Source organism: Melanostigma gelatinosum (genome assembly GCF_949748355.1).
Source record: "Melanostigma gelatinosum genome assembly, chromosome: 3".
NCBI lineage: Eukaryota > Metazoa > Chordata > Actinopteri > Perciformes > Zoarcidae > Melanostigma > Melanostigma gelatinosum.
Window position 1 is genome coordinate 13,115,369 of NC_136636.1, and position 17,311 is coordinate 13,132,679.

Sequence of the window (17,311 nt, forward strand, 5' to 3'; positions counted from 1 at the left end):
AAATGCAGTAGTTTAGTAACATAAAGTGACTCTTGTTTATTTCAAGTTGCTTTCTCTTTTGACATACTGTACACTTCTGATGTTGATTTCAGTTTTTACAGTTTGGTGCAGTGTGCAAACAAACAATAAGGTATGCAAGTTAAAAATACAGAGCCTGTAGAGGCAACTAAAGAAAAGAGGATGAACATTAAACACACAAACAAGAAGCCTGACAATTAGAGGATGAGATCACTGCAGAACATGACTTACGCTACACATAAAATATAAACCATAGCAAACATTGTGTTGCTACGTTTAAGCCACAACAGGGATACCCTCTCAACTCAGCCTAATACAACTGATAACATCCAGCCTACAACTTTAGATTTTGTGGAAAAGAATTTAGAGACAGCTGTCTCAGCAAACCACAGATAAAATTTTTTTTTAGTGTTATAAGAGAACCTAAAATCTTAGAGCCACATACTTTGGTTTTATTTAAACAACGAATGCATTTTTAATATAGAAGTTTAATAAGATTTGGTGTTGGTCTGAAAGTCTATGAATTCAATCTGCATGAAGAAGACACAGTGAACATTATATATAAAAAATATTTCTCATTAATTTACATTTCATTGAATGAACGAAACATACAATCAAATTATTTCCCTTTTTATTGGTGATAAAGTTAAATTCTTGATTTAAATGAGCAGGTTGATATAAAAGCATATAAGTGCCAAGTGTCAGAACAATGTATCACAAGCTGCAGGTGGCAGCAATAAAGTGAACTCAAAGGAACTCACAACAAACATTAAAACAATAAATTATGTGCAGTCTGCGCAACATACTCTGCTTACATGGTCGGTTCTACATCCTTCCTTCGAAGTCTTATCTTAAAGTAACGGCTGCATGATATTTGAGATGTCTATACAGGACACAGCTTCATTCAAATCCGGATTGAAAAAGCAAAAATCTGAATTAACGGAGGGGCTGTCAAGTATTTCAGATTAAAATTGCCAACTATGATGTTCACAGATTTGCTACATATGCAACATGTTTTATGACATGGGTGTTGTAATGTAAGTACCGGTAGATAAAAGTAAAGCCAACAATGAATGATAGTGGTTTGAGTAAATATACAAAACAGAGGCTTATTGGAAAATGCTTCCACAGGTTTGTGGTGGGCAATTAAATCCTAAAAGACCGAAATCAGGCAGCAATGGCTCATCTTGCAGGACGTCAGCAAAGAGGTTGGGGTTGTTGAGATACATCAGTAACTCATCGTCTGTGCCTGAGCCCGCATCAGACAGCATGGGATCGGGGTGATACGTTTCCAGAGGTGACTGCAGTGAATGAGGACTCCCGTCTTGTTCTGAGAGCAGAGTAAAGGACAAGAGAGAGATCATGTTTCTACTGCCGCGGCGGCCGTGTTATCTATTTGTGGAACTGCTTTCACAAAACTGTGATGTGCGATGCAACCCACCAACAGAAAAAAAATAAAGTACAGACTGATGCTGCACAAGATTCTCGCGCATTGCATGCAGGCGTGGTACTTTTCTGTCAGCTCATCAAAAACATTCAAGTTCTCTAACAGGATTCAAAACACTCGGTTTGTTCAACTGTTTTAATAACTCAATTAAAAGTGCTTACTGCCTTTTGGAAGTCATAAAGGAATAGTTCAGCATGTATACTTACTCCCTTTCTGTCAGAGTTAAAAGAGAAGATCGATACCACTCTCATATCTGTCTATTACATACACGCAAACAGCAAACAGCTGGTTAGCTTAGCTTGACGACTGGAGACAGGGAATCAGCTAACCTGGCTCCGTCAAACATTTGGTTGTGGCCAAGAAAAAGCCCAGCACAGAACAGCTTATTATTGTTTTAACATGTTGATTGTGTATGGATTCAATAAAATAGAAATAACTTTTATAATCAGTGAGCTTAAGAGGGGCTGGTAGATGGATTTTATTACCATTTGAAAAAGCATATCTCCCAAATTTCCCAGAACCTTTACTTTCACCAAAATGGTCCATAGATCTGCAGCTTGAAGACTGTAAGATGAAATGCCATCGCTGCCGCTATTACTCAGAGTGATCTTTTTTTGAATAATTATCAAACAATAATAGTACAGCCATACTATCTTTGATTTCATGATTAATCATTACTGCTGGTATTCTCTAACCTATGGCTATGTGCTGTTTCTATTTCACAACATCTTTCCATCGATTTTACTCCTTACACCAAGCAAAGTGTTAAAGAATTCAAGCATCAGAAGGTAGAATCAAAAAGCTATAAACAATGAAATAAATGCGTTAGTAACAGTAACCAATCATCGGTAGATCACATGTTCAGTAGAACAGACTGCTGTACATGTGCATGCAGTAGAAGCAGCCCACAGCCCCACGGGGTATAAGTCAGAAGGTCCAGCAGTTTCATAGCTGACTAGACAGCATCTTCCCCAATGATTCCCCACAGCGCAGGGTCAAAATAGAGAGGGCCACACAGAGCTCTGTGACGAAGGGAGAGTGATTTGTTTGGATGAGGTTTTCAGCAGGATGGGACAGCAAGGAGAGCCATGACTCACCCGCTGTCTCTCCACACAGGGCATTCATCGGCTCCGAGCCTTCACCCTGTCCCATGTCAGAGGACATGGGTGACCTAGCCTCCAGTGTTTTCCTACATGACCAATGACAAACAGTCATTACAACCAGTTGCTCATGACATTAAAAAAAAAGTGGGGGTGGGAACACTACTGCTCAGATGAAGCAAGTGCATTATTAGTTTGTAGTTGTTGTTGTTTCTGTATATTAAAAAAAAAGCACATTTAGAATATTATTCTCAAAAGCAAGATGCTGTAAACCAGCCTGGAGGGGAAAATAAAGAATATACTTACTCCTTTGAAACAAACACCAGCTTGGTTTTGATGTACTTTATGTAAAGACTGTCACCTGGAAGAGAATCAGTTCAGAAATGAATGTGTCATATTCATCCCAAACAACATCAATATATTGTCATTGTACTCAAGCGAAAACATTTGATGCCCTTACTTCCACTCTTATTCGAGTAGTATTTTCCAAAAGCCTCGTCTTTCGGGGTGTTGGGATACAGGTAGAGAAGAGGACACTCTGGGATATTCTCAGCTTCAAAGATCTGGTAATTCCTGACGATTTCTTGGAAGGGAATCTGGCAGAGATCCACCTTGGTGAAGGGCTGGACTGTCTTCACATCAGGCTCACCTACAATAGACAGAGGATGATAGCGTCTGATGTTTGTACTCGATGTGTCTACCAAGTAACAATATTTTAGAATCATTAGGAAATAAAAAATATGTCACCAGTTATGGTGATTTCCACCCAGGAGAAGGTGATTCCCCCAATGACACTTTCACTGAAGCGCAACAAGAAGGTGCCTCTCTGTTTCTTCTTCAGGAGGGACTTCTCTTTGCCTTTGCTCACAAAACCCATGATGAGGCTACAGTAGAGGAAAAAAAGTCTTACATAAAACAAGGAACTACTTCTATTTTACAGTAATTAAAGGCATTAAACCCTGACTCGACTAAAACATACCCATCCCTCCACATGTCTTCAAGGTATGTTTTCACCATCACCAAGATGCCATCAAACCACACCCAGAACGTGTCAGGAGTATTTTCCTGTAACAAAGGGTGTGGAAAAGGTCATCAATTCACACCTATGTATATTCCTTAACAATAAACTGAGGCTGTAATGTACATTGTAAAGGAACACGAAACTGTACGGTGGATAAAAAGTGCACAGCTGGTTTTTGATCCTAATCAGTCACAGTGAATCAAATGTAAAAAGTGGTTGTGGGGGTCAGCTAACATGCTCACATTGTTAACATGCTGAGGTTTAGCAGGTTATTAGTTTACCATGTTTGGTAGCTTACATACATATTAGCAAGGCACACAAAATACATGATGGGAATATCATTTGTTTTTTCAGGTATTTGGTCATAAACCAACAAACTGACATTTTGACCTGATGGTGGCGCTAGAGGAACAGTTAGGGGATCACTAAAGTACGGATCATTTGCAATGGCAATAATTGTCGACATTTCACTTCAGTGATGCCAGAGGGAAAAGTCGGGGGCTCACAAAAATGGAGATATTATGAGTCGAGTGGTTTGGGTTAATGTTAATGCTGAAAACTATTTTCCAACATTCAGTATTCTTACCTTGGTGAATTTTGACCAAGCCACTTTGCAGGTGTCATATTTCTTCTGCTTTCCTGGTGAGATGGAGAATAAATGAAGCATTATGCAACTGTCACAATAATAAAACAAGCCATGGAAGACAGTGACTTACAGCGGGCAATCCTTCTGATCATAATCTGATTCAAATCAATACATCCTGCTGGATGTCATCATTATTCCGATGATACTGTGAACAAACTTTTCCACAAAGAAGTAATGTATAACAATTATAAACAGCTGTCGTAAATATGATGAAGTTGTGAGAATTCAATCGCACTTTTGAGTTTTTCAGCTTGACACTAATGTGTCTTTCACATTTAGTGGTTGCTCTAAATGAAGAATACAATCTAAATAAAGACATTTTAAGTTTTGGGCATCCTTTTGCTTGATCAGGGGAGAAAGTGGTAGAAGAGTACCGATTTATCATCTTCCCCAACGGTTACAGTTGGACACAATATGTACAATCAGATCTATTCTCACGAGAAACTGGATGGACAAAATAGAAAACACCAACCGACTGATGCAGAGGTTATTTTGGTTAAATAATGTCTATCCTTCCAAAAAGGCCAAAAACGTCAATTCAACGATTTCATACCAATGCCTCTATCGCTTAGAAGTGTTGCTGAGTTATTTGTTTCATCTTTAAATATAAAGCCATTCAGTCTGACAGATGCATTGAGGTAACTAGTGTCATAATCGGACCACGGTGTTTCCTGATATTATGTTTGAGTCACAGATGAACAAATTCAGCCCTATTTTTAGACAGAACAACCACAAAAAAAGAAGCAAAGGCAAGCAGCTGAAGCAGAACATCGAAGCAACATTTACCAAAGAGTCTGTGTGCAATCATCTCCAGCTGATCCTCATTCAGACCACGTTTAGTGGCAGAGAGAAACTGCCAACTCAACATCTCTCCAAACTGCGGCCAAGTGGCTGCAGGAGAGTTGGCAAAGAACACGACATCCTGGAGAAACAGACGCACATTAACAAATATATACGCAATAACATTTCTAATACCACCGTAAAATGCTACATGGTGTGTGTGTGTGTTAGTCTCTCAGGGACCTCTCACCTTTGTGTCCACACTGAGCAGGTTGAACCAGAGGACGGACGCCCAGGCGCTCTGCTGCTGGCTGGAGTTGGAGATGATGACCACCGGGATTGAGGAGGCCTAAGTTGGGTGCAAAGGAACGATCACATGTATTTAGGTCATATTACCATAAAGAAGACAACAAAAACAATGACAATGCTTCGTTGGTATACAGAGCACATGTAGTCGTAGAACAAGAAAGGAAGCAGAGGAAACTCCACCTGCATCTCAACTGACAAGCCTTTCATCTCAAATGCAGTGTCAAAGTAGATGATGTGCAGCTCCTCTGTGACACTGAGAGAAATCTGTCAACATAAAAAACACACACGCAGTTCAGTATTTGCTGGTTCACATCTCCTTGAATTATGACTCGAGTTAAGCTGTGAGCACAGATGATAATTTCAGGACCGCTAACGTCTACTCACATCACTGACTCCTTTGCCGCCGCCTCCAGACTTCTGCTCCTTCAGAGTCTACAGACAAATAAAGAGTACACAAAATAAATCAAGCAGCAATATTACCATCTGAGATTGAAGACATTGACAATCATTTTCACTCACAAGATGTCTGAAGTCTGCTACCATGCCTCCACTCTGGCTCTCTGCCATGTTCAAGGCCTTGGTTTTGGTCCCGAGGACATTAAAACGCCGATATCTGCAAACATACACGGTTTTGTAAAAACAAACTCACATCAAATGCTAAAGTTTAACACAGTTCTTTTTGAAATACCACTTGACATGAAAGACTAAGTTATACAAAACAAACACTCACCCTTTGATCTGAGGAGCCTCCCTAAAGTTCAAGAGGGAGAAAAACAGAGCAGTGAAGTCATGAAGTCCAGAACTAAAGATGCAGGTTTGCTGTGTGTGGTGAAAGTAACTCAAAGTAAAAGGAGGAACCTCACCTGTCCATGGACACGGCCACTTTCATGGAGTGGTTCAGCTCAGGGAACTTAACAAGAAGCCTGAAAATGTTAAATCAGGTGTAAGATTTTAGAAATATTAAAAAGGCTGAATAAGTAGGATTTGACGATTGCAAGTTTTTTAACACAGAACTCAAAGTTTGCCCCTCTTTCTTGGCTCAAGGACGCCAGAAGCAAACCCCAGATTCACTCCTATTGTGGGGAAAGCTTTGTTCCTTTGACGTTTCGCCTCACTGTATTTGCATTTTTATTTCTTAGCTTCCTCTTCATCTGGCACCTGGTCGCTTCGTTGTTAAATAAGATAATACTGTATTATCTGCAAATACTCACACTTCTAGTCAGCCATACGTGATGATTGAGAGGAATTATCGAAAAGGAAAATCCTACAAATTCTGCCTTTAAGATACTTTATAATAAAAAGTGAAAAAGGAGCACTCTCAAGGTTATGGAAAATATTAACAAAATAGGTTTGAGGGATCAAAGTCACAGTTAGGAAAATGAAAACGGAAGGCTTTGGAGAAAAGCATTAAATGATCATTGGTGGCATGGTCATCATGTTCATATTAGACCAGAACTGCTGTAATGTTTGCGTGGTGATTAAAACCCACTGCAGCCAGTAAACTGAGTTTAGGGAGGTTTAGCTCCACTGCAGCCCTTTGTTTTGGTACAGGTAGATTGAGTCGCTTCAGGTCAGCGGCCCGACATGCATGTATATATAGATTAGGTAAGACATGTAGTAAGAGTAAATTGAAATAAATAGATAGCATCGTAGTGGCACACTGACCTGGTCTTGACAGAGAACTGGACGTTTGTGCGGAGCACCAGGGGTCCTTTCCCCTGAGGCATGGAGGGCTGAGTCTCCACCACAAAGGAACTTCAAAAAACAGACAATAATGTCATGAAATCTAAACAGAACATTATAAGAGGTCAAGATAGTGTATGAAGATGTGTCCTAAAGGAGAGACCTCTTGAGTAAGTATTTTAGAAGAGTATCGGCTCTCTTCTGCATTGCGGGTCTTTGGGCCTTCACCGGGTCGTTTCTATAGGACAATTTTTCCATCAGCTCCTGCAGCTTACCAAGAAACTCCCGCACCTGGAACAGACACACTGCCACGCAGGTGAACCTACAAGACAAGAGGAGAAGAGCAGAAGTGATGATGTCCACACAAGTATTCAGAAAAGGAAAAAAAAAAACAAGAATAAGAGAAAACACCAACAAATGAAGACCATGAGTTTGAGCTGCCCCCGCCTAGTCGTCAAAATCGTAGGAGTGTTAGTCGACTATATGTTTCTTTAGTCGAGGACAGCCCGACCACCAATGTGATAATAGTGGAGGTGAGATTGGGAAACACTCAAATTCTACCAACAGTGATTTTTTTCATATACAAAAGGACCATTGATATAACTGTTACAGTAAACGTTGAACATTAAAAGTGTGAAGCAGCTGGAGATGAACATACCACTTCTCCAGCTGATCCAGACAAACATTGTCTGGAGCACCAATGCAGACCTTCTGCTGCCTCCTCTGCCACTCCACCAGCTCCTTTTTCACCAATATACCGATGAGGTCATCAGTCCTGTCCAGGATCTTATCTAGGTCTGACAGGGTGCTCTAAGAACATGATTGAATGACACAAAAATTATGATTGAATTAGGAAAATAATTGGACTAAGGAGAGATGAAGGTGTTAATTAAGAATATTGATAACTTCGTACCTTTCTACGTTCATCCAGTCTGTTGATAAGTAACTGAAAAACGTTCTCTTGGTCCTTCTTCCCCGCCTCATCTACCACAGCTGCGTAAATGTTTCCACAGTGGGATCACGGTTTCCATACAAGACAAAAGAGGACATGTAGCTGTGATTCAGGCCTCTTTATTACTCATCTTAAGAACGTGGAAATTGAACCAGAACATCTGCTTACCTTCCATTGTATAGGTTTGGAATTTAAAATCAAACTCGTCCTGCTGTTCCTCCAGACAGAACATTGTATGATCCATGCACTATATCACAAAAGTGCAGAAAATAGAAAATAAAAAATGGATGAACAGTGATATCTTTCAATTACAAATCACAACAAAATGGCATAAAGCAACATAATCTGCACCTGCACTTCATTCCGGAGGCCAGCCATTTTACGTTCAAGGTCCTGCTGGCTGCTCATCTCCATGGCTTCTTCAGCTACTTGCAAACACTGGACCTGAGAAAAGCAAAGGAGTGGGAGGAGCAGGTATCGAGATAAAGAGTCTTTCTCGTGTGAAACTGGGAAATACTGTTTTCAGTGCAAAGAGTAAGTGGGAGTGAAAGTGGCAGTTAAAAACAATACGGTGGAAAATCTTGGTGGAAAACCACACACTGAGACCTGTCAGGGTCCTGTTTGTTTTCAGCAGATGTGGCACTTTTTAAATAACTGCCAAAACATTTTTTTCAGAACAACTGTAAACAGACAAAATGGAAATTCTCACTGAACCTTGAACATATCCTTTTGTTAGAAGTTGTGAATTAAGCAACAGTACACATCCACTCTTGCTGGCTGGCATTTGAGTCAACAGCCAAAACATGGCAACTTTTAAAGTGACCATGTGGTAAAATATCAGGTAACAACGGCAATTGTTTATTCTAGAGCAACGTGTGTGTAATTGTTACATGTGCATTGAAATGCTGTATAAGCAGCAGGGTGTGTCCCATCTATTCGGTCACAATAAATGTTCCCCTAACCTGCTCAGTCAGATCAACACTCTGCAGGATTTCCTTCTCTTTTTCCAAAAACCATTGGATCGTGTTTGCCAAGGCACACGGGTCATCCAGGTACCTCTGTGAGGAGAGAGAGGGCAGATGGATATCAGAGTCAAAGCCATCATTGTCCTCCTAAAATAAAGATGTCACCCAATGGTACTTTTGCTCTCCACTAATACCACCCAGACAAACCTGAAAGTTCTGTTTATAGCGTCTAAAGTTGTGCTGCATTAAGAAAGACTCCTCCTGGACAAAGCGGCTGTGCTGTATATCCAGATTCTCCAGCAGGACCTGGAACAGCGCCATCGCCAAGTCATGGTCCCGTGCTGCTCGTCGCCTAAAGAACAAAACAAGATAAAAAATAGCAGAGCTTTACAAACAGGGTAATCTTTGAAAGGTGTAGTATGGGTTGAATGAGATGCTGCCTCACCACTCCTGCTTCTCTATCCAGGCTGACAGGTAGTGCCTCACGTCCATAGGCAGAGCATCCCTGTCGTAGAGCTCATGTAGCTGCTGTGTGTAAGGAGCAGGCAGATCCCTCAGTCGGTCCCACTGAGCCATCCTAACACAAACATGCACATAAACAGCACACCACATTTACTGCGTGTGCACTAAAAGACAGCGCCATTACATTTCAAAGTGACAGGTTCAAAACAAGTCTGTAATCAACAGCTGAAGGAGTAAAGTGCAAACTCGTCGACAACAGATGACGTGTGACTGATGACTGTGCAAATGGTGTTATTATTTTTTTAACAAGCTATTGGAGGTTGAGACAGCGTTACTTTATTTGTATGTTACGTTAGCTTGTCTTTGGACGAACTGTCAGTCAACAGCGTCGACAGGGCCCTTTAGTGACAACATATTTGCTTACCTCGCTTTATGCTGTCAGAGTCCACTTAGAAATGTCTTCGGAACTAACGTTAGCGAACTGGTCGTTTAAAACAGGCGCATAGCTATCTGCTGTTTCTTGCGTTACTAGCTGACGTTAGTTGTAGCTGCTGCTAGACGTTTGTAAAACAAAACAACTCCCAAGCAGACAAGCGTGTGATTGTTATTTCCTTCATATTTTCCGAACATAGTTCTGTTTCATTGGCTATCTGGTTATCCCTCCCAAGTGGTTCTTCTCGCACGAACCATGGGCACCATTTTGGCTCTGACGCAATTGCCGTTAAAGCACTTGAGAGCCGAAATGTCCGGGTAAGGTAAATCAGTTTCCTTGTGAGCGCAGAGCTAACCGCTCATTGGTCGAGCCGGTCACAGGACAGCGCGTGCTGTTGGTACATCTTTCACGTCAATCTGCAGCGAGGGGCGTGGTGCGCAAAACAGAAACTTATGGCCCTGGCTGAAAGTTTCCCGAGAAATGAGGTTGTGAAAGTGACGAAGCGAGCGTGTGACGCACTCAGGGGCGTACCACGGAATTATGTGCCCGAGGCAGTCTCTGTGCCCCCCGCCCCCACCCTTATACATTATTTTACAAACGAAAAAAACAATTGAACAAGACTGGAATATAACTGTATTATTTACTGTGTAGCCTAATATTTAACCATTTCAGCCACTTCAACTCTTACACAGTGATATGCCCCCATTGGGTTGTGAAACATATATCATGCACTTCTTCATCTCCACTACCGTCTTGACCCCAATCATCCTCTGCACTGATTTATGTCTCTTATTCAAGGAGCAAGGAGTTGTGTTGGGAATAAAACTCATGTTGAGGAGAAAACTCAGGTGAACAGACTTAGGTCGAGGCGTTTAGCTCAATTCAAGCAATAAGGTTTATTTGTAACAGAAGTATTGTGTCCAGCAGTTAAACGTGCACGGACCTAGAAAAGTTCACTCTGTAGGAGCGAATGAAAAGCTAAAAGGCGCTTAGACAGAGTGAGCGAGCCATGAATAGGTTCTTCGGATGGGAGCCTATTGGTTGAATACAAAGTAGGAGGCGGATCTGTTTTTAGCGTTCAGATGGCCTGATGGAGCTCTGAGCATCTCCGCCCACACTGGCTCACGTCCCAGCACCTCCTTCTCTGCGTCATCAGTGCGTGTGCATGTTGATGTAGCAGCATATTGTTATGTTCGGCCGACTAGATAAGCTAGGCGCTAGATATGCTAGGGCGCCTCTTTCTATCTCTAAGATGGAGCAGGCAGTTGAAACTAGTTCTCTGTAAGACTATGTGACATTTAACTGGGGCAAAGGCTATCCTTCAGAGTTCTAGTATTTTCCACTTTGTTCAGGCGAGCGCTAGAGTGCCCCGCCTGGAGTTTTTGACCTTCGTGCACTAGAACTCACATATCCGCGTATAAGCTGTGTTTAACATTGAATGCATGTATATTTCAGTACAGTCCAGATTCTAGGCTGTTAATGAAGGAAACTTTGGATAACACACACTAACTGTAGCTTACAACAGGGCTCCCATGCTTTCACCCAAGGCCATTTCAGAACTTGTCTTATCCTTCACATACCAGCTGCAGCTATTAAACTCGTACACACACACATCTCTTTGTTATGGAAGGTGCATGGAGGAGTTGTTTACCATCCTATTTGATTAGATGTGAAAATTGTAAAAACATTATTATAACAAGCAATTTTCTTGGGCCCTACAACAGCTTTGGGCCCTATAAATAAGTTCACGTTGTCTTTGTCCTCCGTTCCTGAACAAACCAAATCAACAAACAACAAAAACAGGTTATGTGTCTCTGGTAGTCTGGTCAGAGTAACAAACTACTATATAGTTTGATCTTTAAATTGATAATATGGATATTTGTATGTGAAATCCCAATAAAAGAAGAAAGTGAAAACTACAATAGGCTCTTACATACTTAAACTCAGGCTCAAGTACCCTGACATTTAGCCTCAGTTCATATCATTTGTCATTTACTAGCACTAAGTTGCAATGTTTAAAGATGTATGTACAAATATCAACATTTTGGATCAAATATCCATTCTCAAAAATAATGCAGAGGTTGTGATCTCAGAGTCCTAAATGGCAGCTACAAATTCCCTTTTGTTTGTTGTACAGCACACCTGCTCACCCAGATCCTGGAGGACAGACATATCCTACCTTTGTTATCAAAAACAAACATTGTTATCTCTGTGCTGTGGATAAATGGGGGAAAGTTAAACAAGTTTAAAATGTAGGTTATCTTCGTTCTATCTAGACCAACATACATGTTATTTGACATTGTTTAATATATCTTAAACTGGTGTAGCTCCTCTAATCAAATCAAATCCCTAACCACTACAGGAAGCAGGCTGTTATTTGTGCTGTACTGGGCTTATTAAACAGCACAAAGTCTGTTCCTAATCTCTTTCCACTACATTTGAAAAGCTGCTGTGACATGTTCATTGCCTACTGTATATTTTATTGAGGGCTACTGACTTTGGATTCATCAAGCTTGGGTGGAGAAGTGCAGAAATATCTGTTTGGTAAATATGTGTACAGAGAGCAAGGTTCACAGAAAAGTACTCAAAATTGTAGGGGTGCTGGTCCCAGTGTGAATTGGAAAAAACACCCATTAAGTTCACTTAACTTGTCCCTTTTTTGGACTGTGGGAGAAGAACCACATAGAAATAGAGAGAGCATGCAAATGCAACAGTCAAATGTCAGCCAGCTGGGTTCAAATAGGCCTCAAATATACATTACAATTTTCCCAGCAGGAGTTGTGACCTGCCATCGTAGTTCAAATAGAAATAACACAATGTCTCCGTATGTCATGTCAGTGTGACAGTGAGTCAGCATGAACAATACCAGCACCCTGAAACCAAAGTCAAACTGGACCTGTGCTCTGTACACTGACATGTCCAAATGTCTTTCATGAAAATAAGCGTTTTCAGTCCCGTAAAATAAATAAGCTTTAAATTAGGTCTAAAAGTCCTAAAGTGTAACCTAAACTTAGTAAAGATGATTTTACTCCCAATTAAAAAACTTTTTTCTTAGTGCCTGTGGGCTCGGACTTCTAAACACTTGAAAACTCTGCACATCATGACTTAGCCTGGATAGAAAATATAGTTTAATCGAATACTATTTCCCTACTTATCAGGTGCTCACTGTTTCTTTCACAAGACAATTACGATACAAGCAATATGAGTGTGTGCACAATTACCACACTGACCGTCACTGTATGCACACATAGAGATTCAATCTATCATTTATTGACATTAAAAGACAATAATTAAAAAACATATAAAACTTAGTTTTCAGTCTATTGTCCCTGCAATTAACATCAGAGGTGGGAATGTAACTCTGACCTGGAAAAAAACGTTTTCATGGATGGGAAGAAAACAACAAGAGTGATGAAGAACAATGACCAGAAGAAAAGACACCAGATGTAGAGCAAAATGAAAGTCTTGAGGGATTGGAGTTTTCATTTCCTGAGACCTGTTCTTCAGAAGTTGCTGCTTAATATGATACATTGTTCAACTATCTAATCAATTATACACAAAAGGAGCTCTTTTTCTACAAGCAGACAAGATTAAAAGCTTACTTAATGTTTGTTAAAGCTTGTTTGCAATTAATGTGTCATGTAATTACCTTTTTCTATATTGTCTTAAAAGATAAACTAATTTACATATTTTACAACTAATCAAAAAATCACTGACATAATCAATGTGTCAAACTGTGTAAAATGAAGCTTGTGCAGTCACACAAATAAAAAGTTTTTTCCCCATTTCAAAACTTCTGATAATCCACTGAGTAATACAAACATGTGTAATCTTGTTGTTCAAATAATCTAGATTATATAACACCTGGTAAACCAATAGGTTACTCATCAACCATGTCAGTCAACAAACACTGATCCTGTGTCACTGTCCTTTTTTATTTAATGTACAAACTAAACATAAAGATATTTATTGCTAAAGCTTCACATGCGGATTTATTGCTCCTTCAGTCTACTGGACAGTGATGACGCCATCCTCCGAGTTGAACTGGTTCACCAGCACGTCGTCCTCCTGCTTCATGGAGTTGAGCAGATACCTGACGCCTGCTTTCACACCGGTCTTCACCCCTGCGCCCAGAGCGTAGCCTGCCACCCCGGCAGTCCCCCCTGTGGCCACCATGAGAGCATCTGTGCCGAGGTCAACCGCGCTGAGGATGGCTCTCTCCTTGGCTGTCTCCGAGCAGTTGACAGAGGCATAATACACAGCGGTGCCGAGGTTGTAGAGGGTGCTGACTCCGGGGATCCACTCCACCACGTTGTACACGCGCTCCTCGCTTTTGTTGATGCAGCTCCTCTGGGGGCTTCGCCTCACCCGCCGACCCGAAGCAGCAGCGGTCAGAGCATCCTCCTCTGCGCTGCACTGACGGATCCAACATTCAGACTCTGTGGATTCAGAGGGTAAGACGCGACTGCCTTTCTTCAACACTCCCTGGTACTTCCCGGGTTTGAGTGGTCCACTGCTGGTCACACCAGCACACAGGACTCCCAGTCTCTCACAGGCGCTCACAGCCTCCTCTAGATCACCCGTGGCTCCTTCCACAGCTGTTCCTGCCAGTGTGGTTCCACTCACCCTGGTCCAACCCTCACAATGCCCTTCATGCTTGGAGGAACCTTCTCCCAACATGGTCAGCTGCTGGATGTTAAACATCACAGCCTCCATGTGGCGCCCTGCTTGATTCCTCCCTGAAGGCGATGATGCAGGTGCAGGCGTGGATGCAGACTTGCTCACCCTCCTCTCTATCAGACCCTGCACCTCCATCAGGAGCTCCTCCGTGTCAGCCACTCCCAGCAGGTCGTGCAGCTTGAGCACCAGGGTCTGTGCTTCCTGTTGGCAGCCTGCCACCACCAACACGGGCACTAAAGAGAGACCCAGGAGCTCCCGGGGGAACATGGAGGATGATGGGTCGTCCAAGGTGCTGGCAGCTAGCAGCTCCTCACAGCTGACGTTCCCCTGAATGTGGAGGTGATCTTGAATCTGCTCCGGAAGCTTTGTCCTGAGGACTGATATTATGTTTTCGGCAGCTCGAACTCTCTTCTCTTTTTGTGCAGGATCGGGGTTTTCTGCAGATGGGATACCGAGCTGGAGTTTGGGTCCCAGGAGAGACGGATGATCCTGTTTGGCTGTTTCCTCTCCCGCTTCATTGAAGTCAGCTCCTGGAAGCAGAGTGTTTCTCAGCGCCAGAGGAGGTGGGACCCTGCACAAAGCCTGTTCATTCAGCAGGAGCTGGATCACAATCAGCCACTTCAACTTGGAGGACATCATTCCAGTCTTGTCTGAGCTTTTTTTCCCCCAAAGCTACAACATTAAACACAGGAGAAAAGAATAAGAAAAACAACCCAGCAACATTACTAGTGAGTCCTTGCACATACTGCTGATCCTGCAATCGAGTACGCCAGTCTTTTACTCTCACGCAATGATTCATTGGCTGGTTTTGGAAATCCAGTCTTGTGACTGTACCTGTTTCACTGTAGATGAAGAAAAATGTAATGACTCATAACTCATCTTGTAATATTTCTAGGCACAATATAGTTATTGGTCTATATTGTATCATTTTAGATTTTAATCTCGTCAGCCTGCATAAACCCTCTCATTCAATTGATGTTGTCTACATTACAAACCAACAAAAAAAATCAATATTTTAAAATGTGCAAGAAAGAGCAACACATCCCAATACAGGGCCTCTACACTGAGCTTGGCCTCTTTTCCCTGTACTACGGTAACTACGACTACACAAATAAATGTTGTTCCACCCACAACTTCATCATTTCATTGCATATTTTCATCCTGTGGCAGCTTTGTGTCCAGCACCTACCTTAAAAACAATCAGACGTGGAGTCCAGCATGTAGCAGTCCGACCAAGATGGCTTCAGCGTGTAGGGGGATGCTTTTTGTTTGAGTTTTTTCCCCTCAAAATGTGCATAGCGGTCTTCTTTCTCTTCGCCTCCAATGAGAGTCTCCTCCTTTACACATGACATCCCACAGCCCTCCCTCTGTCTCATCTGTCTTTCAGCTGCTGCTTCTCTTTGGCCTCATTGCTCAACAGGGAGATCAGGGCCTGAATATTGATTCACGTGGGGAAAGTCCACGTGTTCTAAAGCAGTTTTGTTTGTCTGCCCCACTATCCGCTCATCCCGCCCCCGTCCCGCTGTTCTCTCTCAGGCGGTAGGTTTTGTTTTTGATCCAAATACTTGAAAGAAATCTCCCCTCATGCAGTGAGCATGTGAGGAAATGTGATAAGTGAGGAAGACGAGGGGCTATCTGAGGTAAAGACTAAACTCATTGACAACTCCACTTGATGTGTTGTTGTTACTGCACACCTGCTCATTCTTAACATCTTAACACATCACTTTGCTGTACTAACGTCCTTTAGAAAAGGTTTTCTTCTATTTTCTGAAGCCCCATTCACTCACACATAAAAGCTGATGGTAAAAGTCCATCTCTTTGACAATCAGAGCACCCAGAATAGCATCGCTTTGCCCTGGAGCAGGCTGTCGCTGTCCTATGAAAACCTTGTATGTTGTATAGAAAAAAAAGTCACAGCCTCTATATGGCACCCTTCTTGTTTCAGGCTGCAGCATCAGCACCAAATAACACACAGACAAAGGTTCTTTTTCACTTCTGTCTCCATCTCTTATTCATTTTCCTCTTTTCCTTTCCTCAGTTCCTCCAAAATGAGAAAGGAAGGCAAGGAAATCTCTTTCTCTATTTGGTTTTGTCGAGGGGGAGATTCTGCTCCTTCATTGTCCCCTGCTGGAGACGAAAGGTTGTGATCGCTCAGGGAATGGAGAGCTAATCCGCAGCTGGCCTCAGCCACTCTGAAGAAACAAAGTCAAAATCATTAACATCATTTGACTGAAGCCAACATGTCATACTGTGTACTGCCTGCAAGTTAAATGTGGAGTTGTTGGTTGTTATTATGTTCTCACCTGTTTTATTCAGGGAGCCTGGATATAGGGAACAGCAAGTATCATGTCTTAGTTTGTAGTCCAAGTTCACTCTTGAACTTGGAGGCACTAGTTGTGAGCGACTTTTGTTTGAATATTTGTATTACGCAGTTTACAGAGTGTTTTGAAGATCCAGACATAATTTAAATGTGAAACTAAAGTTACTTTAGAAACTGTGTCAGAATAGGAATATGTAGTGTTAGACAGGTTTTTCCTTAACAATCAACCCTACATAATATCGTGTTAGTTCGATGTTGCTTTTTCTTTCTTCTTAACAGGATATAAAGTTTCAGTAAATAGACAGGCATTTTTAGGCCTCATGTGTTATATATTGCATTTTATATTTTAATCTTCTTCAATAGAACAATTAAGATGTGTACAAAAGAAAGGAGTGTAACACAGTTATATAAGCTTTTTCACCTGCTCCCTGTAAGGTCACCAAACTCCATTTACAGGAATGATAAAGGTGTGAGACGTCCCATCCTGGCAGGTGA

General features: G+C 41.7%; 2 protein-coding genes across 3 annotated transcripts; both read right to left on the bottom strand.

Annotated features, from left to right (window-relative positions):
• Positions 1-54: 54 nt before the first annotated feature.
• On the bottom strand, positions 55-9,984 carry stat2 (signal transducer and activator of transcription 2). 2 transcript variants are annotated; one of them, XM_079296910.1, is made up of 24 exons: positions 9,808-9,984; positions 9,367-9,498; positions 9,129-9,273; positions 8,919-9,014; positions 8,308-8,400; positions 8,125-8,203; positions 7,918-7,997; positions 7,663-7,814; positions 7,168-7,326; positions 6,987-7,076; positions 6,185-6,244; positions 6,052-6,072; positions 5,841-5,934; positions 5,706-5,753; positions 5,502-5,585; positions 5,263-5,361; positions 5,019-5,154; positions 4,173-4,225; positions 3,545-3,630; positions 3,313-3,449; positions 3,026-3,214; positions 2,872-2,926; positions 2,563-2,654; positions 55-1,348 (listed from the first exon to the last, which is right to left on the bottom strand). In XM_079296910.1, exons 2-24 carry the CDS (start codon positions 9,495-9,497, stop codon positions 1,128-1,130), a joined length of 2,400 nt encoding a protein of 799 aa, XP_079153036.1. In that variant the 5' UTR covers position 9,498; positions 9,808-9,984; the 3' UTR covers positions 55-1,127. The 2 variants fall into 2 exon arrangements, with proteins under 2 accessions (XP_079153036.1, XP_079153037.1); XM_079296911.1 differs by lacking the exon at positions 2,563-2,654 and having other exon boundaries at positions 1,142-1,348.
• A 3,068-nt stretch (positions 9,985-13,052) lies between these two features.
• Positions 13,053-15,813, bottom strand: apof (apolipoprotein F). Its single transcript, XM_079265938.1, has 2 exons — positions 15,686-15,813; positions 13,053-15,168 (listed from the first exon to the last, which is right to left on the bottom strand). Exon 2 carries the CDS (start codon positions 15,133-15,135, stop codon positions 13,825-13,827), a length of 1,311 nt encoding a protein of 436 aa, XP_079122064.1. The 5' UTR covers positions 15,136-15,168; positions 15,686-15,813; the 3' UTR covers positions 13,053-13,824.
• Positions 15,814-17,311: the final 1,498 nt, after the last annotated feature.

Coding starts and splice junctions, on each gene's coding strand:
- apof (XM_079265938.1), bottom strand. CDS start 15,135: ATGATGTCCTCCAAGTTGAAGTGGCTGATTGTGATCCAGCTCCTGCTG.
- stat2 (XM_079296910.1), bottom strand. CDS start 9,497: ATGGCTCAGTGGGACCGACTGAGGGATCTGCCTGCTCCTTACACACAG. Junction 8,401..8,918: donor GTGTTGATCTGACTGAGCAG/GTTAGGGGAACA, acceptor TGCTTTTCTCAG/GTCCAGTGTTTGCAAGTAGC. Junction 3,631..4,172: donor CTTGGTCAAAATTCACCAAG/GTAAGAATACTG, acceptor CCTTTGTTACAG/GAAAATACTCCTGACACGTT.